We start from the raw sequence: 24,413 nt of genomic DNA, 5'->3' as shown, positions 1-24,413 counted from the left end.
ATACAAGATCTGCCTGCTTTATTCTCAGTTTATTTTTAGATTAAAATAACTGAAGAATGAGTCTGAGTTCCAAGGTGATGACCAGATTAACACAAATAAGTTCAATAACCACTTGTTGAATGAAGAAGTGGAAGAGTTAATGGATGAATGGCAAGAAGTGGAAAAGTCCCACAGGTATCAGTGAAAAAACACCTGTTTTTGTCATCTTTATCAGAAATCAGTGGAGTGCAGCAAGCTCCCTTTGGAGCACAGGAGTGAGGAACATTAACAAAAAACTACCTTGACCCAAGGGACGGAGGAAGCATTCACCATTTATATGCAGGAAGAGTAAGTAGTTACTTTAGGAAATAATAAAGTCCAATAATGGGGAAACAAACTCACTTTCTAAATCACTGATGTCTCTGAACTTAACTAAAATGTGCAATTTTTTTTCTTGAAGCAATTAAGGAACACCACATACCCTTAACCATCAGAGGCAACAGCCAGTCTGTTTCTGATCTGATTTGGATCAGCAATTCCCAAATGTGCACAGAGAGCTCTGTTCCCAGGTCAGTAAGATCTGAGAAATGCTGCAGCCAACTTTGCCTTCCCGAGATGCACACAGCACACACATCAGCATATTAAAGGCCCCACGGGTTCTGCAGATACCCAAGCCTGCTGAGCTTTCACTAGTACATATTTTCAAACCTGGGTGACCACAGAACCCTTTTATTTGGGGGGGGGCATTGGTTAACCACTTGAGTCTGTGAACTGTGCCTCATGCTCAAATTTAATATCTTCTTGGCGACAGAACTTACATTGATGTCCTTCAGTTCTTGCCTCAGGGTGTCTATGGTTTCTGTTTTCTCAGAGACTGAGGTTCTTAGCTCCTGGATCTGGCTCATGAGGTCAGCTACAACTTCCTGACAAGGACAGAAACAATATCGTCATACCCAATGACAGCAAGGGGATATTTTCTTAATGATAAATCATTTATCTTTCCAAATGACAATAGGAGAAGTCAATTTTATTTTAGCAAAATGTCATGTCACATTACATTATTAATATTACCAATTTATATTTTATTGGTTTTCTAATATCTTAGTTAATCATTTGCTTTCATTTTATGAATGAATAAGAGCTAGACATATAAGGAATGTACACCTAATTTTATGCTCAGACATACATATTAATGTTTATTACTCTAGTTAAAGCCAACACCAGGGATTTAAGAATTTGTATCATGGCACTCATAATCAATGAGAAAAGGTCGCACTGACAGCATCCTAGTTAAAGGGGGCAGGAATGTGTTTTAGAAACACTGCCATCAAGAGTGATAGAACAGTTTAGGTTGAAGTTATGAGGAAAATTAACTTAAAGACTTCATTCTCTAGCAACCTTGGAAGATGAGCAAGGCCTAAGTGCATACAGAAATGCTAGCTAGCTAACCCTGGGAGCAGGAGACTGGAATGTGAAGGCAGCGTTTATAAGGAAAATGCAGGGGGCCTCAACCTCTCCTACCTTGTCAGCATCTCTAGACTTCTCCAGAGAACTGATTACTTTTTCGGTAGCACACAAAGTCTCTTCTAGTTTCTGTACTTTTGCCATCTATTGGGAAAAATTAATATTTTTAGAAAGAGAATTAAATCACAAAGTTAACCACACACATGTATTTTAAAGAGCATAAAAGGACTTGAAAATCTGCTTTTCATATTAAACAGTGTATACTAAGGAGTAATATTTGAAAATAAAAAGTTGGGTTAAAAGATAATGATTTTGTGGTCTCTATCAGGAAACCACCAACAAATTATGATTATAGCCAGATGGGAGTTAGAAAAACAAGAGTTGAAAATAATACAACCAACCAAAAATTCCATCTTTTTTTTTTTTTTTTTTTAAGCTGTACGCGGGCCTCTCACTGCCGTGGCCTCTCCCGTTGCGAAGCACAGGCTCCGGATGCGCAGGCGCAGCGGCCATGGCTCACGGGCCCAGCCGCTCTGAGGCATGTGGGATCCTCCCGGACCGGGGCACGAACCCGCGTCCCCTGCATCGGCAGGTGGACTCCCAACCACTGCGCCACCAGGGAAGCCCTATTATAAATTTTCAGCATCTGAAAGCTGAAACAGTTTTTATAACAAATCTCTTTGGACATCGGGAATAAAAGTTATAAACTCAAATTTCAGAGTTAGAGTATAGGACATTTACCTGCTGCTCACACTTGGCCATCTCTTTCTGTTTCTCCTGACGTACAGCTTCAAGAACTTCTAAGATTTCTCTGGAAAAGAAGAACTATCTTTTACTCATGACTCATTCAATGGAAATAGGAACTGAGTCCATTCATACAGAAGAGATTCAATGCAATGCAACTGAACTTTATTAGACAGACACATACTTGGTGTTAGGAATTGTATTCCAGTAGGATCAGAAATTTGAACCAGTTTCTTCAACAGTTATTTAACAAGAACCCAGTTTTGTGCCAGGACAGTTTATTTTTCTCCAGAGTACTTAGGACTCCCTAACATAATATATAATATTTACTTATTACCCATCTCTCTGTGCTACAACGTGAACCTCAAAAGGGTGGGGCTATTTTGTTTACTGTCTTACCTCTAAATGTCCTGGCATTTACCAGAACAGTGCCTGGCTTGCTGGATATCACTAAGCGTTTGAATGAACGACTAAATGTTAACTGTCTTTCCCAATTAGATGGAGTCACCCAGTATATAGCAGGGACTAGAAGAGAAGCTATCTCATAGTAAGAACTCTACAAGTATCTGCTGAATACACTAATACAAATTCTTTTTATTAGAGTAATAATCCTCCTGTTGGCTGGAACGAAGAGACTGAGAGAGATCACCAAGGAAAAGAATTTGGAGAGAGGAAAGAAAGACAATGGTGTTCATATAAGGGACCAGAAGAAAAAAAGAGCAGAGAGAAATCAAATAGTAGAGACAGAAATAAATCAGTTCCCACCTTTCAATAATAAATACTGTGATTTATTTACAGAAGGTCCAGAGTTCTGATCACCACCAACTGCTATTCATTTAAAAAGTACTGCAGCTAGTTATTAAATGTTTTGAAAAATTAAGTTTCTCTACATAGCCATTTATACAGAAAAATCTGATATTCGTTTTGGAATGCTTTAAAAAAACTTAACAGGCTATTAGCAATTAAAAAAAAAAAAAAAGAAAACCCGCAAGGTAAAGAATGTGGTAGTAAATGATATTCTAGTCAACTATGGAAAAGATAAATAGCACTCACTTAGAACTGTTTTCTTTATCTTCTTCAAATTGTAATAATAATTTGTTATTGCGTTCTTTTTCTGCCTCAAAAAGCTCCATCAAATTCTAAAAGACAATGTTATAGTAGATTTTAAGGTGTAGTCAATAAACACATGGAGTACCTTCTACGTGGCAGGCACAATGGGCCAGTACAGAAGTTAGGAAGAGGTCAGTCACACATCCAGAACAAGTTCATCAATAAGCAATATCCTTCTTAACTTACATTCAGATCAGATTTCAGAGTTTCATTTTCTTTTTTGCAGTTTTGGAGGTTTTTTGAAAGTTGGTCAATTTCAAACTTCATTACTTCTTGTAAGTTGTCATAGGAATCCTGTAGGCAGGTTTTGCTCTCAAGAAGCTTTTCATTTTCTAATCTTTATCAGGAAAACATTTTTACAAATGTAAATATAAACATTAAATGTAGTTCTGCTAGTCAGATTTATCTGCAGTTCACTTTATCCCATCTACAGACCATTCCCAACTTACAGAAGGCTTGACTGATGTAAAGCTCCTCACGGACTTCTGTGAAATGGTCATTATGATGTGATGCACAAATATTAGTGTGAAGGGGATGGAAAAAACAGGTTGGGCATGCTAGCCTGCAGCCAGTTACTTCTTCATTCTTTCTCCCGTGATTTCAACCAGACATGCTTAATTCATTGGCAATTTCGGGTGATGAGACTCATTTAGGGGGTTCCAGACCTAACCCTCATGTAAACTAAAGACTGCCCATTGATTTAATTTTGTTGATAGCTGAACTCTATAGAATCAACACCTATTCTCCTGACTCTAGGAAGGTTTTTCAAGATGGCAAATACGGCTTTGATCTGAGCAAGAGAATACACTCCTTTAGGATAGAACTATCTTTTAAGTCACATGATTATTACTTATTGCTTTCTAGGTTTTCACCCTCTTATTCTACTTTGCAACATACTGTGACATGCCCAAACAGAGTTCATCCAAAAACTAGTAAACATGACCTCTGGACCACCCAAAACAGATGTCCCAGCTTGTACACAGAGGGCTATGAGACCTGGATCTATCTGGCTTCACTAACTCCATGCAGAGCAGAAGTGGCAAATTACGAAGTAGGATAAATCAGTTGCTAAAGATAGATATACAGACAGTACATGGTAGGGAGGGAGAACATATGATTTATGATACAAACTGTATATATAAAGCAGGTAAAATAATTCAAGAAATACACGGCAGTTGGGTGGTTTCACTTAGAGGTCTTAACAACCTTTGAGAGCCATGACAGTTTAAGCAGCCCAGTAAGTGATATACTCAATGTACATCACAGTGAGTGCAAAAAAAATCACAAAAAATTAGTCTACGACAGAGCCAAGATAAGATTTAGTGATTCGGGGCTTCCCTTGTGGCACAGTGGTTGACAATCCGCCTGCCGATGCAGGGGACACGGGTTCGTGCCCCGGTCCGGGAAGATCCCACATGCCGCGGAGCGACTGGGCCCATGAGCCATGGCCGCTGAGCCTGCGCGTCCGGAGCCTGTGCTCCGCAAAGGGAGAGGCCACAGCAGTGAGAGGCCCGCGTACCGGGAAAAAAAAAAAAAAAGATTTAGTGATTCGGATGTTAAAAACTAATACCAGGTGTAAGAAAAAACAACAGTGCACCTGTGATGATAAACAGCCACTGACCAGCAGTCTTGGTGCTGGGGAAATGGTGCTGGGGAGTGGAGGCTGTGCTGACTTAGCACAGGCCCCTCTCTAAAGGATGGCTGCCATGCAAGAATGTGGGCCCAGTGCCACCAACTTGTCGGATTTTTAAGAGGATGCTGAAATATGGATCTTTATAAGAAAGTTCTCAATTTTAAAAATGTTATGCTAAATTTTTTTCAAAAACCATACTGGGCAGGCCCAACAAAAACATGTCTATGGAGACATGCAGACCTCAAGTTTTCTTTCTCTATTTTTAATTCCTTGTTGCATATTCAAACAACACTCAAGCATTACAGGTTTTAGTCTTTGCAATGTCTATAAAAACTAAATTCAAGGTTGTCTATTAGCAGCTTTTCTAGAGTGAGCAGTCACACTCATATCACACTCACAGTATCACAATCAAAATGTCCATTATTAAATTACTGCCATAGACTTGGGAAATAGCATCAAAACCACACGATGGTTTTAAGTTACGTTTTACAAAAGGTTGAAATTAGTGACGAAAAAAACCAGTAAAAACAAACAATTTACATCTTAGATTACTTTGTTTCAAGATTACCAGCACTTGACTAACTAGCCAGCCTCTGGAGTTACTGTGGACAATGGTGGCAACTACTGATTTGGTCTACCTTGTACTGTCCCTTCTAATAAGAGCACACCTTTCCCGCTGGAGAGGGAACAGACACATCACCTCTGTTGGGCCAACACTTGGTAAGTGATTGATCCAAAAGTAAGCAGATGACTCAAGCAAGAACAATACCAATTTTCTCTGGGATTGATATATGGTGATGGGGAGAGAGAATTTCTTCGCAGGGATTGTTATGCCAGGAGACAGAAGATGGAGCTGTCTGAGGCAATCTGTTCCCCGTCACATAGAGGAAGGTCCTCAACAGTAGAAGAGAATAAGGGCAATACACAGAGGGAAGAAGAGCAGAGAGAAAGGGAGGGAGGGAGTGAAAGACGAAGTGAGGGAGAGAAGCTGGGGGGCATGGGGGGATGGGGATGTACACTGACAATATTGTTTGAGATTCAGTCTAGTTTGTCCGCAAAACCAAAATCACCTCTGGGGCTTCCCAATGTCGTGAGCCAATAAACTACCTTTTTTTTTTTTTTTTTTTTAAACGGGGGCACAGTGCGGCTTGCAGGATTTTAGTTCCCTGACCAGGGATCGAACCCAGGCCCTCGGCAGTGAAAGTGCAGAGTCCTAACCACTGGACAGCCAGGGAATTCCCAATAAATTACCTTTTAGTTTTTTAAACTAGTTTGAGTTGGGTTTACAGCACTTGTACTTCAAGTAGTCCTGGGTTACAGGCCAATCAGGCAACTTGAAACAATAACAGAACAACTCTACCTGACATTATGTAGTTGAAGCTGTACATGCATGTGTCTTTCAGAAAGGCTGTTGAGTTCTTTCTCCTGACTCTCTCTGAATAAACTATACTCCAGTTTCACCGAAGACAGCTCCTTGTCTGCAGAATGAAGAACTACTCGCAGGTCATGTACCTCACTTTTCAAAACTAAAACAAACCAACAAACACATAATAACTCTTGACAGACTTTTCTTTACATGTATTTTTTACAAAGGAGGCAAATAAATTTGATAGGTACCCTTCACAAAATCAGCAAAAACAAGTTGAAGAGACCATTTTAAGAGTAACAATTTTGAACAACTAAATGGGAGGTATCTAGGAGCACTGAGATTTCTATTTTCTTCCTCTCCCTTGCTCATGGTTTTTGGTATATTTCTACCAAAAGAAAAAGTTAACACCTGTCCCTCACATGTAGGTCATTTGATTTTTCTACATTTCTCCTGCAGAATGTGCATCAAAACTCTTCAAATAAGAAAAAAAGCCAAGAGATTTAATGTACTTAAGTGACCTAATCTTACTTATTGAAAACCCTTTGGAGATGTACCAGAACTTTCCAAAATAGGTTAAACACTCTGGTCTTCTAAGGAAACTCCAACTGGAATTAAAATTAGGTAACTTTTTAGATCAAAGAAAAGGAAACGGCTGTCTTTTTTGCCTTAGCTTTATCATAAGCTATTGCAAATACTCTGATGAAAGAAGAAACTGAAAAAACAGGGAATTAAATGATATTCCCATATCTATGAATATATACAAATATATTTTATGCTTTTTTGTCACTAGTAAAACGTTCATCTTATGAATTCAAGACACTTTGTTTTCAAAGCAGTATTAAAACTTTAAGCAAACATTTGTATCATGTGTTTGAGAGCAGTCCTGGAAAAAATTACCCTTTATAATATATTGCTATTACTCATCTGGTCTAACTTAAAACAAACAAACAGAAACAACCAACCAAAAACACAGGGACAACATTTTATCCATATGAGTAAAAAGATACTGAGTTACAGTATTCAGATTAAGAAGCTTCCAGTGTTCAGACTCACAGTCATTCTTGGTCCGAGTGTCTTGAAGCTGCTTTTCAAGGACATTCAACTGAGAGAGATACCCTTGATGCTGTTTGGTCCAATCAGTTCTTTCTGATGAGAAAAGCTTTGGGAAAGAGATAAATTTACTGGAAAAAAAATACTGGCATGCTAAGACACACTCCAAATCATCACCTTGTTTCTGTTTTTAAAATCTAGTCTTAAATTCAGACTAGGTGTGTGTGTCTCATTATCAGAATAGTAGGTGAAGTAACAAAATAGAGAATACAACTCAAATAAACCTTGACCAAGGCTTCATAAAGTCATTTCCTTCCTGGGATGCTCTTACTTTGAGGATCTGTTTCATATATTTTCTGAGGCAATGCTCACGGTCTCACCTCCTGCATTTGAGTAGAATGATGTTCCAGTTTGTCAATGTGCTGCTGAAGCTTTAGGTTTTTATGCTCTTCTTCATCCAACTTGACTTGAAGGGCACACATTTGTTCCTGCAACACAAGAACTTCAGTGGTCAAAAATTCTTTTAATGGACATCTTAAACATTCCATCATTTCTTCTGCATTAAAAATACAAAACTCGGGCTTCCCTGGTGGCGCAGTGGTTGAGAGTCCGCCTGCCGATGCAGGGGATACGGGTTCGTGCCCCGGTCCGGAAAGATCCCACATGCTGCGGAGCGGCTGGGCCCGTGAGCCATGGCCACTGAGCCTGAGCGTCCGGAGCCTGTGCTCCGCAACGGGAGGGGCCACAACAGTGAGAGGCCCGCGTACCGCAAAAAAAAAAAAAAACCCAAAAAACCACAAAAACAAAAACAAAACTCAAAACCTCATATGGACAAAGGTATCAAAGGCCAGTTTGGAGCCAGAAAACCATTTCAAAAGACTACACTAATGATTTCTCATGTTTCAGAATTATACTTGTGGCCCTGATTCAAAGTGGATAATTTCAAACACAAAGGAAAGAAGTGATTAAAATTAAAATTATAGATTAAATCGTAGAGCCATCTTGAAACTTCTAAGAAGCTTTCTCAGGCCTATATGAAGTGACTTCACCAGAAAGGCCTCCATACCCATGGAAGGGAAAAATTTTGGAATTTGAGGTGACGTGACTCCCTGTAAGTTTTACTAGACAGTAGATAAACTTCTTAAAAGAAAAAACAAACCACTGAATTCTGAGATAAACAAACTTCACATGTTATTTCAAATATACCAAAAGCTGTCTAAAATTTGATCACAAGATTCTTTCAACTATTTAATCTTCATTAGCAGATACAACACTGTGCCATGTAAACCAGTTCTGGAACTAGAAGCTAGTGGCAAACTGGTCTTTTTACATACAAGAGAACCAAAGCTCAAGGAGAGTGGAAACTGACTTGCTAAACACTGCAAAGCAGATTAAAAGAACAAGAGCAGGCTGATTTCTAACCCAGGGATTTTTACACACTCACCCTTAAAAAGATACAATGTTAATACTAAACAGGTACCTGCACCATTCTGTGCTCTTCAGAAATGGCTTCAAAAGCTTGTTCATTAATCTCAGGTGGCAATGGCTCATTTAAGATATCCTTATCCAATATGCTAGAATTCTGAGTGTGTGCAGAGCCAAAGCTCTCCAGTTCAGGGCTTAATTTTGGTACTGGTCGAGACCAAAGTTGATAAGCCTTGGTTGGTGTCGTTATGAGCTGCAGCAAAGAATTATTAGAAAAACAACATTAGCACACATGAAAACAATAGCATATTTATAATTGTCTGAACAGAGAGGATAAAATTATAATTCTATTCATCAAGAGAAAAGAAAAGGTATCCTTGGGACTTCCCTGGTGGTCCAGTGGCTAAGACTCCATGCTCCCAATGCAGGGGGCCCAGGTTCAATCCCTGGTCAGAGAACTAGATCCCACATGCCACAACTAAGAGTTCACACGCTGCAACTAAAGATCCCACATGCTGCAACTAAGACCTGGAGCAGCCAAATAAACAAATATTTAAGAAAAAAAAGAAAAGAAAAGGTATCCTTGAGAGGCTGCATAGAAATGCCCTTGTGGAAACAAACCTATCAGTTCAAAGCAGTCTCAAGCAAAAATTGTTGTAAGATTTTTAAAAATGAAACTTAATAAGTCGACTCCAAACTGTATGCAAAAAAAAAAGTGCAAGAAGAGACAAAAAGACAACAAATTAGGAAGACTTCCCTGGTCAATATAAATATATAAGTGTATGGTCACTAAAACAATGCATTATTAGCATATGTGTAATCAAATACAACACTGAAAGAAAAAAAAAAGTCCAGAATTAGAATAATTTATATGTGGAAAGTTCAAATTAATGAGAAAAACACGGTCTATTTAATTTTATTATTATTATTTTTAACATCTTTATTGGAGTATAAGTGCTTTACAATGGTGTATTAGTTTCTGCTTTACAACAAAGTGAATCAGCTGTACATATACATATGTCCCCATATCTCCTCCCTCTTGCGTCTCCCTCCCTCCCACCCTATCCCACCCCTCTAGGTGGTCACAAAGAACTGAGCTGATCTCCCTGTGCTATGCGGCTGCTTCCCACTAGCTATTTATTTTACATTTGGTAGCATATGTAAGTACATGCCACTCTCTCATTTCGTCCCAGCTTACCCTTGCCCCTCTCTGTGTCTTCAAGTCCATTCTCTACGCCTGCGTCTTTATTCCTGTCCTGTCCCTCCCTAGGTTCTTCAGAACCACTTTTTTTTTTTAAGATTCTATATATAAAACATGGTCTATTTTTTTAAAAAGATAAACCTGTATGTCATGCCATTTAAAAATAAAATAGACGCATTAAAAATCTCAATGTAAAAAGTTATAAAAGCAGTAAAACAGGAGTCCGTTCCTGAGGCTCTGCGGGTCTGTGGCCGCAGAGCGGGGCGACCGAGCCCGAGGGGCGGGGGTTGGGGGCGGGGCGGCTGCCACCACGGCTGGGAGTCGGGACATGTTCGATGCCATCGTGATGGCGGATGAAAGGTTTCACAGGGAAGGGTATCAGGAAGGCTATGAATAAGCAAGTAGTTGGATATGATTGAAGGAAGGCAGTATAACACGTTACATGAGCTAAAATCAGATCTGAGATCAGGTGCTACAAAGGTTTTGCTTTTGCTTGTAGATGTCTCCTGCACGGTTCCGCCACCGAGAAAGACAGCAAAAAGATGAAGGTCTTAGAATCGTTGATTGGAATGATTCAGAAACTCCCTTATGATGACCCTACTTATAATAAACTTCACGACGACTTAGACAAAATTACAGGGAAATTTAAGCAGCCTTGTTCATTAATAAACGTTCAGCCCGACTTTAAAATTAGTGCAGAAGGTTCTGGACTTTCATTTTGAGGATGACAGAGGAATAAAGACAAAACATCAAAGAACAGATGTTTGTATGTTAAGTGTTTAAAAATGTGATTAAAGGCAAAACAATGATGAGGTGTTCAGTCTTGCAGGGAGAGTTCCAGCTTGGCTGGTGCCTTCCCCTGAGGTCTGCCTGCATCGCCTCAGTGCCCCCCCCCACGGGGCCCCTCGACACAAGCCTGTCCTTTGTTGGGCCCTGTCTGCTCTGCAGTCTGAACACGGCCCTTGCAGACCCCTCGCGGGGCTGCTCTGGCTCACGGGTTCTCGTCACCTGGCAGACCTGGCTGGATCTAGATTCGGGTTGGCTCTGGAAAGGATAAACCTCCCCTTTACCCCCCAGCCTTCGGTCAGCACTCAGAGGGACAGTTTAAAAAATGAGAGCCACAGGGTTGACACAAAGCAGGTTAATGGGAAGGAGTGATGGGTACTGCGACATTTATTGACCCTTGAGATGTGCCAGTGCTGTGACCTGCTTCTCGTGTTTTATTTAGTCCCTCAGGAGCCCACGAGGTGGGCATTATTCCCATTTTATAGATGAGGAAACCAAGGCCCAAAAGACTGCCTGGTCCAAGGGCAGCAGGCAGTAGAGCTGAGACTCCAACCCCTGTACCCGGCTCTCTCCCCCATCTCCTGGTGCCCGCTCTGGACCGTGTGGTCGCACCCACAGGCTCAGGGTCCCTGCTCGCAGGTCCCCACTGTGCCCCGGGGAGCCCTGGGGCATTCCCTATGGCCATGGACATGGGTGTCTGGTTGAGAGGAGAGGCCAGCCCTGTCCTCAGGGAGCCGGGATATGCTCTTCCTGTGTCCCCTGGTGGGTGGGGCTCTACAGCATCAAAAATGGTCACCGTTATATGTGCAGAAACTTTGGAGCCTTACTACAGCCATCCTTTTTTTTTTTTTTCCGGTACGCGGGCCTCTCACTGTTGTGGCCTCTCCCGTTGCGGCGCACAGGCTCCGGACGCGCAGGCTCAGCGGCCATGGCTCACGGGCCCAGCTGCTTCGCAGCATGTGGGATCTTCCTGGACCGGGGTACAAACCCGTGGTCCCCTGCATCGGCAGGTGGACTCTCAACCACTGCGCCACCAGGGAAGCCCCAGACTTCCTTTTATTGTGCGTTCTTCTGTCTCCTGCCCAGACTTAAAAGGTATCATCTGTATGCGGTGAGGTCCAGGCAGGCCAGTCCCCCCTGAGATGCGTGGCTCCCGGGCATTTCTCTGCACATGATGGCCGTGTCCAAGGCCCCTCGGGCACCCCGGCCCGAGGCCTCTCCCCACCTGCTCTGGCCCAGGGAGCAGATCTGGAAGCCGTGAGTGAGATTAGCACAGGGGTAGCCGTGAATCTGCTCCAGATTTTAAAATCATTCCAGAGCATCTGGGTAAACCGTGCTCCCCTGGCAGCTGCTGGCAGGGTGTGTGTGGGGGGGGGTGTCCCTGTGGGGCCTGGGACGCTGGCCCTCACCGTGTGCCAAGGAGGGCCAGCTTCTAGTTGTTGGAAGACAAGCTCCGGCTTTATCCTGCTTGGCTGTCTTACGTGTGTCTCGCTGTTTGTTCCTGGCCTGCAGCCCCACCTCAGTTCTGCAGAGGCCAGGGCTGGGCGCACGGCCTCAGATGTGCCTTAGTCACAGACACCAGCAGCGCTTTTCTCTGGCTGGTAGAATGGAGGGGCTTTTGTTGTTGTTTTCTTGGGTGGATTTTTGTGTTTCCTAAACTATCTGTTTGGATAATGTATTATTTTTATAATTGGAGAAAAAAAATAAACAGCATATTTTAAAGCAAAAAAAATAAAAGTAGTAAAAGAAAGTAGAATATACTGATGCTCTTGAGATTGTCAAGGCCTTTAAAATGTATTTAAAAAGTCACAAAGAAGGAATTCCCTGGCAGACCAGTGGTCAGGACTTGGCACTTTCACTGCTGGGGCCCAGGTTCGATCTCTGGTCAGGGAACTAAGATCCAGCAAGACACTCGGCATGGCCAAAAAAAGAAAGTCGCAAAGATAAAAGATCAATAAACCTGGCTATATCAAAATTTTAAAACTTCTGTATAACAAAATTATCAGATACAAAGATGAAAGACAAGGAACATGACGGCAGAATATACTGGCGGTATACATAACAAACAAAAGGTTAACACATAAAACGCCTACAAATCGCAAGAAAAAGGTAAATAACTAGTGGGAAAATAGGCACTTTTTCATAGGTCAAACATCTTTTCCTGTGTTCCAACCAATGGCAATGAACATAGGAAAAGATGTGGTCTGACCTCACTAGAAATGAGGGAAAGTAGAATTAAAACCATTTTCACCCATCAGACTGTCGAACACCACCAGTTCTGGGGCCAGTGCTATGGAAGGAGTGCTCCCAGGCTTCCTGGGAAGGAATGTGGTGCAGCCACTTGGAGGGCACTTCAGCAGGATGCTGAAACATCCTAAAACTACCATTTCTCCTTCATAAAACCCACCCCGGAGAATGCTTGCACTGGAAACCACCTAAATAAGCCATGGAATAAATAAGCCATGGAATTATTCCAAAGCACAGAAGCCTGGGTTTAAAATCAGGTAGAGTTCTAAGTACTAGTTCATGTGGAGAGACCCAAGGCATATTCCTGAGTTAACAAAAGCCCACTGCAGAATAACATATGTAGGATGATTCCATTTATTTTTAAAAACAAAGTACGACAAAAAAAAAACCTCTATGAAATAACTCCACATATCTTCTCAGACTATGTATATTTACTATACAAAATTGCTAAGAAAAAGGATTCCCAAATTGATGATAAATTACCCCAGGGGATGGGGATGAGGGATGAAGGACCAGATTAGACCCAGACTGGCAGTGGTACTCAAAAGGAACTTTAACCAAAACTTGGATACATATGTATACTTTCTTTAAACAAGGATAATGTATCCATAAAGTTCTCATATAATTAAAAATGAACAACAAGACCTGAATTGCTGTGCTACTCTTGGCAAACCTTTTAATCCCCTTCATCCTGTTTGCCCAGCTATAAAAAGAAGTAGACTAGAATGTAACAGTGCTTCAAGCTCTATAATTCTATTGCTAAGGGGCTACAAACTCAAATTATGAAACTTTTGGTGATATTCTGCAAGTATTTTAAAATAATTTCCTGCACAGATTTTAAAGGCCACCTTTTTAAAAAAGCAATCTTAAAAATTCTACCCTTAGGCTTCCCTGGTGGCGCAGTGGTTGAGAGTCCGCCTGCCGATGCAGGGGACATGGGTTCGTGCCCCGGTCTGGGAAGATCCCACATGCCACGGAGCAACTAAGTCTGTGTGCCAGAACTACTGAGCCCACGTGCTGCAACTACTGAAGCCCACGCACCTAGAGCCCGTGCTCCACAACAAGAGAAGCCACCACAATGAGAAGCCTGCACACTGCAACAAAGAGTAGCCCCTGCTCACCGCAACTAGAGAAAGCCTGTGCGCAGCAACAAAGACGCAACGCAGCCAAAAATAAATAAATAAATAAGGAGAGAAAGTTTGTTTTTCTCCCTTTAGACATGGGAAAAGCTCTAAAATATCATTATGTTTAAACAAAAAAATGAGGTGTAGAATGATGTGTATGTGTATGCTACTGTTTGTGAAAAATAAAAAAATATATGAAAAAGAAAGAAAAAACAAAAAAACTTCATGACATTGTCTGCCTCCAAGGAGGGTCTTGGTTGGCTGAAAGAACAGCAGACAGAATGAGACTTGTCACTTTGTACCTTTAAAAATTCCAGGGCTTCCCTGGTGGCGCAGTGGTTGAGAATCCGCCTGCCGATGCAGGAGACATGGGTTTGTGCCCTGGTCCGGGAAGATCCCACATGCCGTGGAGCGGCTGGGCCTGTGAACCAGGGCCGCTGAGCCTGCATGTCCGCAGCCTGTGCTCCGCAATGGGAGAGGCCACAACAGTGAGAGGCCCGCATACCGCAAAAAAAATAAAATAAATTAAAAAATAAAAATTCCAGTCATGGATGGGACTTCCCTGGTGGTGCAGCGGTTAAGACTCTACGCTCCCAATGCAGGGGGCCCGGGTTCAATCCCTGGCCAGGGAATTAGATCCCACACCCATGCCGCAACTAAAAGTTTGCATGCCACAAGTAAGGAGCCCATGTACTGCAACTAAGGAGCCGGCAAGCTGCAACTAAGGAGCTTGCCTGCTGCAATTAAGATCCAGTGCAACCAAATAAATAATATTTTTAAAAAAATTCCAGTCATGTGATTACCTATTCAAACAAATAAAATTACTTTGAAAAGCAGTATCCTATTAAGTGATACAAAAAGCATCACTGATAAAGATAACCATTAGAGATAAACATCTATTATTTTTAAGATGTATAAGGAAAGGTTTTTTTTTTAGCCTTCAGAGAATTTGGTCCAAAAGTTAAAATAACCAGGATGAGCAGCATCAGCTTCTTAACCTTTGCCTTCTTTATGTATTCCCTTTCCCTCTCCTCATTCTCAGATGTTCACAGTTTTCTTCTTTCATAAGGGCTATGGTTATTTAGGGGAACAATCCCTTCTATTATCCCCCATGTTACCCTTGATTCTTTAGTGGTCTTATCTTTAGGATTTCTATTCTTCCACTGCAAGCTTTGAGCACACAACACATTATAGCAACAATTGCCATATACTGAGAGCCATCAGGTGCCAGGCACTTTATTATCTCATTTAATGCTCTAAAAACCCTGTTATTAAGTTGGCCTCGTCTCCAATTCAGAGGCAATAAATGAGGCTCAGAAGTTAGGAAACCCTGCCTAAGGTTACTGACAGATTAGAATTTGAACCCAGGTCTGATTCCAAATGCTTTATTCTTCCCTACATGACCCTGCCACTGGGGGTATACATCAGAACCCTAGGATTAGTATTACCCTGGGGTTAACTGTTGGCAAGGGATTCTATCTGTATCTGGAGATAATCTGTGCAGACTCTCCATTATTAACAAAATGAGACACCACTGATTTAAGGTTGAAGTATTGCTTCAGATTACCTACCTTAAGTGTTTCAGCATGAATTTTATTCAGCTGAGAAACTTCTTGCCGCTTGCAGGCTTTTGTTGCTTCCAAAAGGCTTTCAAGATTAAGGTTCGCTTTTTGCAAAGACTGAAGCTCTGATTCTAATTCCAGCTGCCTTTTCCTAATACATATTATAATATTGAGTGTTTCAGGTAATAAGTAATGTCATACATTTGTAGAGTACTTTACAGTTTATATTCCCACAAAACTTTATAGTTATCTCTTTAAATCAGAGATATTTTCAGATTATTACTGGGATTTTCCAATTGGGTAAAATACAGCTCAGAGATTGATGACTGTTTAAGGTATTCAACTAGCAAATGGTAGCGCTCCAATTCAAAAGCCCAAACAATCCACAATGATTCCATATGTAATATGTTATTTTTAAAACAAACATTTCTATATATTTTAGGATAGGATTAATCTGAGTTATAATATGAATGTGGTTTATCTTTGTTTTCTTTCACAAAGAATATCAAGTGAGACTATTAACAGGAAAAATTTAATAAAAAATAAATAACTGCATAGAACTTGAATCTCAAAAATAAAAAAGAATATTAACAAACCTGTAATTTCTAAAAATCCTGATCTAATTCATAACAGTGGTGATTTAAATTTGCTGGCCAGATAAAGAATTTACAAGTAACTTTAACAGATACTCATCTCAATAGGTATATCCCTTAAAACATCTGTATCATCTAGTTCATTGAATATATTATTAAAGACTAGAAGTTTATGTCAACTGTGCCTCAATTTTTAAAAATGAGTAAAGAAAAAGAGCTAGATGCAAGCCCTTTTCCTTCATGTCAAAACAAGTTAGCTACTATATTAGAATATTTAAGGTAAATGCTCAATTAAATCATCAATGCTAAACACCAAAACAAACCAACACTAAAAGATCAGAAATAGAAAGCATGAATGTGTATTTATACTTTACCTAGTTAGTTCTTTGAATTCTTCATATTCTTGCTTTGAAGTATTCAGCTCTGTCTGAACTTGCAGGAGTTGTGCTTTTAACTTCTCAGTGTTTGCTAATGAACATGGCTCTTTCAGAGCTTTAGGAGAGAATCTTTGCTGACCTGATAATAAGGAAACAACCTGGTCTTTGAAAGAGAAAAATAACAGAATACATATTCTAAGTTATCTTCCAGGTATCAATTTTGAAGCACAAGGAGGAAAAAAGAGAAATCGTTGGAAAGTGGACCCTAAAATACAAGAGTCTGTAACTCAAGAGGAGACATAAGACACAGCCCAGTGCATCAGAGAGTATCAGAAGTTGTTTTTGAGAAGCTGTGAAGCCACAGGATGAAGGGGCATATTTAAGCCAACACCTTTTCCATTAAGTGAAAAGAGCAAACAATGACTGAAGTATAACACCCACACTGCTGGACAGAGAAACATCACCAATTGAATCTTGCAGGAATTAGTGCCAACGGGCAATGAATTTTTAGCAAAACAAACAAAGAGCAATGGCAGCCAACTGAAAGAACTTGGTATCATCTACCAGGTAGAATATATTAATTTTCAGGGATTGCTTAGAAGGCTGAATTTGTTGAAGAGTGCCACTGAGTTTCAGTAATGGGAAATAACATGTAAAAATGTTTAGAGGGACTTCCCTGTGGTCCAGTGGTAAAGAATCAGCTTTCCAATGCAGGGTACGTGGGTTCGATCCCTGTCTGGGCAACTAAGATCTCACATGCCATGGAGCAACTAAGCCCGTGCACCACAACTATTGAGCTCGTGCGCCTCAGTGAGAGCCCACCTGCCGCAAACTACAGAGGAGCCCACGCACTCTGGAGCCCGCGTGCCACAACTACAGGGCCCACGAGCCCTGGAGTCTGTGCACCACAACTAGAGAGAGAAAACCTGCATGCCACAACTAGAGAGACCACGTGCCTCAGCTAGACAGAAACCCGAGGAGACTGCACACTGTAACGAAAAGATCCTGCATGCTTCAACAGAGATGCCTCAACAAAGAACCCATGTGCTGCAAGTAAGACCCAATGCAGCCCTCCCCCAAAAAAGGAAAATAAATAAATAAAATAAATATATTTTAAAAAAAGAAGAAAGATTGAAGTAAATACCCCAAACTGCTTATTAAAAAAGAAATTGTAGGGCTTCTCTGGTGGCGCAGTGGTTGAGAGTCCTCCTGCCGATGCAGGGGACAAGGGTTCATGCCCCGGTCCAGGAATATCCCACATGCTGCGGAGCGGCTGGGCCCATGAGCCATGGCCACTGAGCCTGTGCTCCACAACAGGAGAGGCCACGGCAGTGAGAGGCCCGCGTACCGCAAAAAAAAAAAAAAAAAAAAAAAAAGAAAGAAAGAAAAGAAAAGAAAAGAAATTGTTTAGAGAATGATGTATGTTTAGAAGATGGTGAGGTCCAGAAATTACCATTAGTATCTTTCAAAGGTAGTAAGTTAAGGTACTACTGAGGGCAAAATGACCAACAAAATACAGAGCATTGTAGGAAAAAATAGTTAATACAGAAAACCTGATTTTAACTTTGCATCTAAAATTGTGGTCTCTCTACAACCCATATTCTGTGAATTTTATTCTTTTGTTAATTCATAACAGAATGGAAGAAGGCTTGGAAAAGGAAATTTTAAAAATATTTTTTCCTTTATCATTGCAGTATAAAAAGATTGGAACTATCTCAATTTCAACCTAAAGAGAAACAAAGGCTGAAACAGAGTGTGATAAAAGACCATGAAGATATTCACTCTAAGAATGGAGCAAACATAGACTTTGTTACCAAATCCCAGAGCATTAACACCAATAGCTGCCAAGCGTGTAAATCAGATCAGTAACTAAACCACTTTTCAGAGAGTAACAGTAAACTTACAGAACTAATGTAGAGCAGAACGTACACTGGCAAGCATGACCTGCAACCATGACATCAGGACCAATCACTGTGCTGGCTGGACCATGAGTCTGATCACTCTGACATCTCTCACATTGTATAGATGTTCGTCAGGTGAATAAATATCTCAACTCTACACTCATTCATGTTGTCATTAGTTAAGTACTTTTCATTTCAAATACTTAAAATAGGAAAATTCCATTTAATAAAAATGTAAAGTAATATCTGAATCAATCTTTTATCTGTAAGACAGAGATATCTTTGAGTATTCCTTTGCTAATGGGTATCTATTAGCCTTCATAAAGAATAAGTATGTATATAAGAAATTTGTACACCAGGTCTAGAGGCTAAAATGAAAACCCTCAATGCAAGGCAATATCGATGCCCTTTTAAATAGTCCCCTCGCCCCTAGAAGGCATGTTTACAACTATCACGTCTTACTTTTGTCATTTTTCTCTGTGCCAAATACTTCAAAGAAAGCTTTTTCCAGGATTGCGATGGTCTGGACATCCATTTCGTGGGCTCTTTTCACAGGCTGTGACAATCTCAGTCTTCTGTTCTCCTCCCTGAGGGAATGATTTTCCATAGCATATTTTGCAACTCTGGGGTGGTGCTCTACCTGTCACATGGAAGAATTAGAGACCTATGTATTTACAAACATGACCTTAGTGAACAAGTCTTTCGGAAAGCCAACAGCGAACACTGTGGACACCCAAGGCACTGCGGGGGTGGGGAGCACCTCAGCTTTTACCATCAGACTGAATACGTGCATATCCTACAACTCTGAACTCTACATTCCGGTCTGGAAACTCAAAACTTCCCCATCTACCCCTGAGACATTCACCCAGGTACCTGCGGTGATAAGCACAGGGTGCATATTGTGGCAGGCTCTTCCTGCAAAGGAGACGGCTTGAATTAACACACTGAAAAGAATTAGGAAACTCTCTACTGACCAGGGTAGAATGCCCCCCAAAGACACATTAAATGAAAAGGGCAAGGTACAGAAAAGTGTGTATGCTGTCTTCTGTGCATACAAAAGGGGTAAAAGTAAAAACATCTATCAATATTAGTTGGAAAATGCAGAAAAACCTCTCAAAAGATATCCCCTCTGGTAAGAGATTATCCCTGTTTTTTAATTACGTGCCTGTGACAACTATCCATCCTCTCAGGGAAAAGGAAAAACAACAACACTTCAAAGGGTTCAGCTGCTATAACCCCAGGTGCCCACTAGGAGGAAGCGTGCTTGGCCTGCTGCGGCTAAGTGTCATGCAGCAACACCACCACCACATCCTCCCTTCTCCCTTTGTTTTACTACTTTAGAAAATTGCGGGGGGGCGGGGGCACATTATGCAATCATACTGTCAGTTGAATTCATTTAAAACACTTTCTCTTGCATTAAATTACAAGAATTTGCTGACGAATTTGGTGACCGATTCATATTTGCCTTGAACTTCTTTTAGTTTTACAATTACTGCAAATGTCATGTACTCACTTGTTCTCGCAGAGTTTGAATCTCATCCCTCAATTCCAACAGCAAACGATCCTGCTCCTCAGGCAGAAAACTTCCCCGGGATTCCTTGTGGAGCTTCTCCAGGCGCATTATTTGATCCTCTCGGAATTTCACGATCATTTTATTAGATTGAATAAATTTTTCTTTTTTGAGGGTGAGGTCTTCCAATTGGCTAACTTTTTCTACCAAAGACTTAAGAAATTCATAATTTGGTTAAACATTAAAAATAATTGGGCTTCCCTGAATTTTCACAAAACAAACAATAAACACTAACTTCACATTTACTCTCAAAGGCAAAATCAGGTTTTTCAGTCTTCCTTTGTTTTATTTACCTGTGCCATTTATTTCACTCGGAAAAGCTCCTCAAAGTGAAAGCCTAAATAAAATATCTTGAATCCCCTTTTACTAATTCAGTTTCCTACCTTCTTTTCCTGTTCAGATTTCTTAAAGAATAACATTGCCTCTCGGAAATATGTCATGTAGTCAGTCTCGTCTTTGTCTGTAACGGGTCCAGTAAGAAAGAAAAGGAAAGAGGAAAAATGTTTTATCTCCCAAATTTTAAGAACAAGAAATGAGCTAAAATAGGCTTTGATTGACTGCTCTCAATTCGTCTTAAAGAATCAGACTCTCATCACCAGATCATGAATTTCAAATTAACCCAGTCTACAAATTACCTATTCTTTGAAGAAAACGAAGTCTCTCATATCCAATTTAGTAAACATATAAAGATTACATATGACAGAATCTTGGAAGTGGATCTAAATGAAATTTACTAGTATCTCTTTTTAGCACTTATCAAGGATGAATTATTCAAAATTATTTCTACTCTCCCTTCCCACCACATCTCACAGAAATCAGTGCCCGTGGTAACTGTGTCTGGTTACAAAGTACCATGTTCCTATGTAGGTGAAATAAACAGGAACGGACACTTGTGGGAAATCTGGGTAGCCTTACTGTGTTGTGCCTGTCTCTGGAGGGCTCTCATACTAATACCCACACCTGGATTTCCTCAGGTTAGAGGACACTGCGCTCATCATACCTCCGGTCCGAAAGCTTTCTGGTAGTATCTGCCCTGCAGTAAGCTGGGCCAGCTGCTCTTTGAGCCTCTTCACTTCAGCTTGGAGCTGGGTCACATTTCCTTGCGTGTCTTCATTTACCACTGCCTGTTCAAGAATTTTTTTTTAAAGCATTAAAAGAATGCTGAGTCATACAGTCTCGTGTTTATATCTGTTTGTATGATTTGGAGTGACAAAGACCAAACAAAACTGCACTGGCATCTCACAAACAGTCCAAAGCCCCCTGAAATCAGTGCGCTGGAGTGCGGAGGGAGCTTCCTTCCCCTCTGCCTTCACACCTAAAGCCAGAGACTCTTTCCCCTCCCCTCCCCAAGCCCCCACTTAGGTCTCTGTTCTGTTGACTAGCCCTGGGCCGTGCTGGGCTGGGTCACCTCTGGGATCAACGTATATTCATCTAACACTGCCTTCTTCCTGAGATAACCCCACCCCATGAAGAAGAGCAGACACCTCCATGAGTGTCACCTCCCCCTGTCTTCGCTCACTAAAGAGGTGTAAGGAACTGCAGAGCTGACCTGAGCTCCACTGGCTTGGAAGAAACCACTCTCTCCAGAAAAATCCAACCCTGTATTTCCTAACAGTCTCCTGGAAGGAGGAATTGGTTTGACAACTCCATTTCTGTTTTATTATCACACTAAATGCTTTTTTAAAGAAATGTCTTATTTGAGACAACTTCTAAGAAGTTCATAAAGTCCCACAAAACCTAGAGGGTAATAACAAGAGTCAAGAGCTGAGAACCAACCAAATCAAATACCCAATACTCCAGAGTGAGGGAGAAACCTCTGACAGCCCCAAGATCCCCATGTTCCTGTCTGTAGCTGGGTCTGCCCCCTGAGAAGGACTGTTCACCCTTAAATAAATTCCAGACATCCGAGCTACTTTCCCTTGGTAGGCTGCAGCAGAGGACTCACCATTGGCAGTGACTAGTATAAGGCTCCTGGTTTTGTTATTTCATGTGTTAAGAAGCCATTTCTAGTTGTTTCTGATTCTTATGGATAGCCTCATTAAAAGGCACTGCTGTGCTTCCCTGGTGGCGCAGTGGTTGAGAGTCCGCCTGCCGATGCAGGGGACATGGGTTCGTGCCCCAGTCCGGGAAGATCCCACATGCCGGAGAGCGGCTAGGCCCGTGAGCCATGGCCGCTGAGCCTGAGCGTCCGGAGCCTGTGCTCCACAACGGGAGAGGCCACAACAGTGAGAGGCCCGCGTACCACAAAAAAAAAAAAAAAGGTACTCCTATACACTGTGACATCACTGTCACATCGGTAACATCATAATTCTAATTATCCCTGCAGTTCTCCACTCTCCAAAAATCTTCTAGTAAGTCCCAAGAGATAGGGTCAGGAAGCTCTAATGATTTTCCTCCTCATATTACAAATATCCCACAGGGGATTCATAATCCAATAAAATGAATGAATAACCAGACATATCTTCTGCCTTACCCAAGGGAAGAGGCAACATGGACCTCTGCTTTTACCATTATAAGATCACCAGGGAGTCTATTTTGGGAGGTAACAATGACCACTTTCTCCTTTGAAAGAGACAGGAAATTAATTTGCCAATTTATGCCCTTTGATTCTTTTGTCTAGAACCAAAGAGCCCTCCAACCTCTCCAAAGCAATTGGGGAACTCCTTGGTCTTTTGACAGTCTGCACCAGGGGTTGGCAAAGTGCTGCTTGAACACAGCCATGCCCATATGTTTACATATCATCTATAGCTGCTTTCTCACTACAAAGGCAGAGCTGAGTAGCTGGGACAGAGACCATATGGTCCAAGAAACCGAAATTATTTACCTCTTGGGCCCTTTACAGGAAGTTTTCTGACCACTGGTGTACACAAATATCAAGGAAACTTCTTGTATATAAAGAAAAAATGAGGAATCCTTAGAGTTATAGACAACTTGAAAGACAAAGTTTGTCAATATCATCAAACTACAGTCATAGTGGATCCTCCTGCTCCCAACGCCCAGCTCTGATAGCATGGTTTAGGTAAATAAATTTAGTCTCCAGCCCAATTACAAAAGAAAAACTTTGCCTTCCCTTGAGAAAAAACTAGCCAAACAATAATGACAACAAGACCTATTCTAGTCTCAAATTACATGAGCAATATAGAAGCCTAGGAAAGATAAAATAGAAACCTTGCTTAGAGTTGGGCTTTCACAACAGAGAAATGCAATAACTAAAAGCTAATGTTAATATGAGGGCAATCACAAAAGTGAGATACTACAAGCTTAAATATTTTTAAATTTACTTAAGTATACTCAGTATTTTACCTTATTTTTAATCAGCTTGGCTCTTTGGGCAAAATTAAGCGTTGATAGGGTTTCCCCAAAACACCTAGATCCAGGATGAACATTTGCAATTATGGCTGTTTTGGCATTACCTCCAAGGGAATCCTGTTTAATGATATGAATGGTACACATTTTCAGGGGAGAAACCACAAGATGTTTTTTAAGCAAACAAAATGTATACTATTCGCACCAAGGCTAAGAGATTATCCAACTACCAACCATAGTGAGCATAACCAAAACAGGGGCCCAGGAACCCAATGATCTACTTTACCCGGAGTAAGAAGGTAAGTTTGGAGTCTCTGTAGCAAACGTGTCTCTGTTTTCCATTACCCACATCGACAAGCGCAGTAATCACTTGGCCCAGGCAGCTTAACGATCGGTTTATGTTACCCGCTTCCTAGGGCGTTGGGGAAAAAGAACAAACAATTGAGGTGCACTGATGTCTTTTTAGTATTTTGAATTAAAATATACCTAGCAGGGTGGCAATTTTTAATGCAAAGGCAAGACAGGGACAATATTAGTTAAGGTAACTAACTTCTAAATGTCCTCAACTGTCCACTAACCTTTTCCTATTCAAGGCACACACTGCAATTTTAGTACTATTCAAATACAAACACAAAAACCATGTAAAGGAAAAAAATATCAATGTCACCTCATAATTGTAATAGTTTTAAACTGACCTATAGGTAGGGATAAAATCTAGAAGAGAACAGAGGAAAAAAGTTGGAGTGCATTAATAGGCATATTTTTCAATCCTTTTATGTTAAAATGTTTGCTACATTATAAGAGTATGGTAACTAATAGCCTACTCCCATGTCCCACAAAGCCACCAATGAACATATTACAAGAGAATATTCAGTCTAATTCTGTAATGTAATGTATAATAAAACCCCTTTAAAAGAGTGGTTTCAGGAGAAAAGAAAAATGTTTGGGTTAAACATGTTATACTGGATTTTT

The 24,413-nt window shown here is 40.9% G+C and overlaps 1 protein-coding gene and 1 pseudogene across 1 annotated transcript in view; one reads left to right on the top strand and one right to left on the bottom strand.

Moving 5' to 3' along the window:
- The window catches only part of KIF15 (kinesin family member 15), a 79,701-nt gene that overhangs the window by 15,025 nt on the left and 40,263 nt on the right, over positions 1-24,413 (bottom strand). The window contains exons 9-25 of the mRNA XM_059077260.2: positions 23,728-23,853; positions 23,439-23,561; positions 21,136-21,259; positions 20,519-20,595; positions 20,079-20,288; positions 19,028-19,205; positions 16,662-16,803; positions 15,704-15,845; positions 8,830-9,027; positions 7,730-7,837; positions 7,353-7,458; positions 6,291-6,456; positions 3,484-3,634; positions 3,241-3,326; positions 2,185-2,254; positions 1,501-1,587; positions 798-902 (exon numbers count right to left, since the gene is read on the bottom strand). Coding sequence (XP_058933243.1) covers positions 798-902; positions 1,501-1,587; positions 2,185-2,254; positions 3,241-3,326; positions 3,484-3,634; positions 6,291-6,456; positions 7,353-7,458; positions 7,730-7,837; positions 8,830-9,027; positions 15,704-15,845; positions 16,662-16,803; positions 19,028-19,205; positions 20,079-20,288; positions 20,519-20,595; positions 21,136-21,259; positions 23,439-23,561; positions 23,728-23,853 — 2,199 coding nt within the window. The remainder of the gene's footprint in view (positions 1-797; positions 903-1,500; positions 1,588-2,184; positions 2,255-3,240; positions 3,327-3,483; positions 3,635-6,290; positions 6,457-7,352; positions 7,459-7,729; positions 7,838-8,829; positions 9,028-15,703; positions 15,846-16,661; positions 16,804-19,027; positions 19,206-20,078; positions 20,289-20,518; positions 20,596-21,135; positions 21,260-23,438; positions 23,562-23,727; positions 23,854-24,413) is intronic.
- Positions 9,376-10,697, top strand: LOC131763585 (protein LTO1 homolog pseudogene; annotated as a pseudogene).

The sequence above is a fragment of the Kogia breviceps genome, chromosome 10 (genome assembly GCF_026419965.1).
Source record: "Kogia breviceps isolate mKogBre1 chromosome 10, mKogBre1 haplotype 1, whole genome shotgun sequence".
In the NCBI taxonomy this organism is placed as follows: domain Eukaryota; kingdom Metazoa; phylum Chordata; class Mammalia; order Artiodactyla; family Physeteridae; genus Kogia; species Kogia breviceps.
The sequence above is the reverse complement of the archived record's forward strand: the minus strand, read 5'-3'. Positions and strand labels throughout refer to the sequence as shown.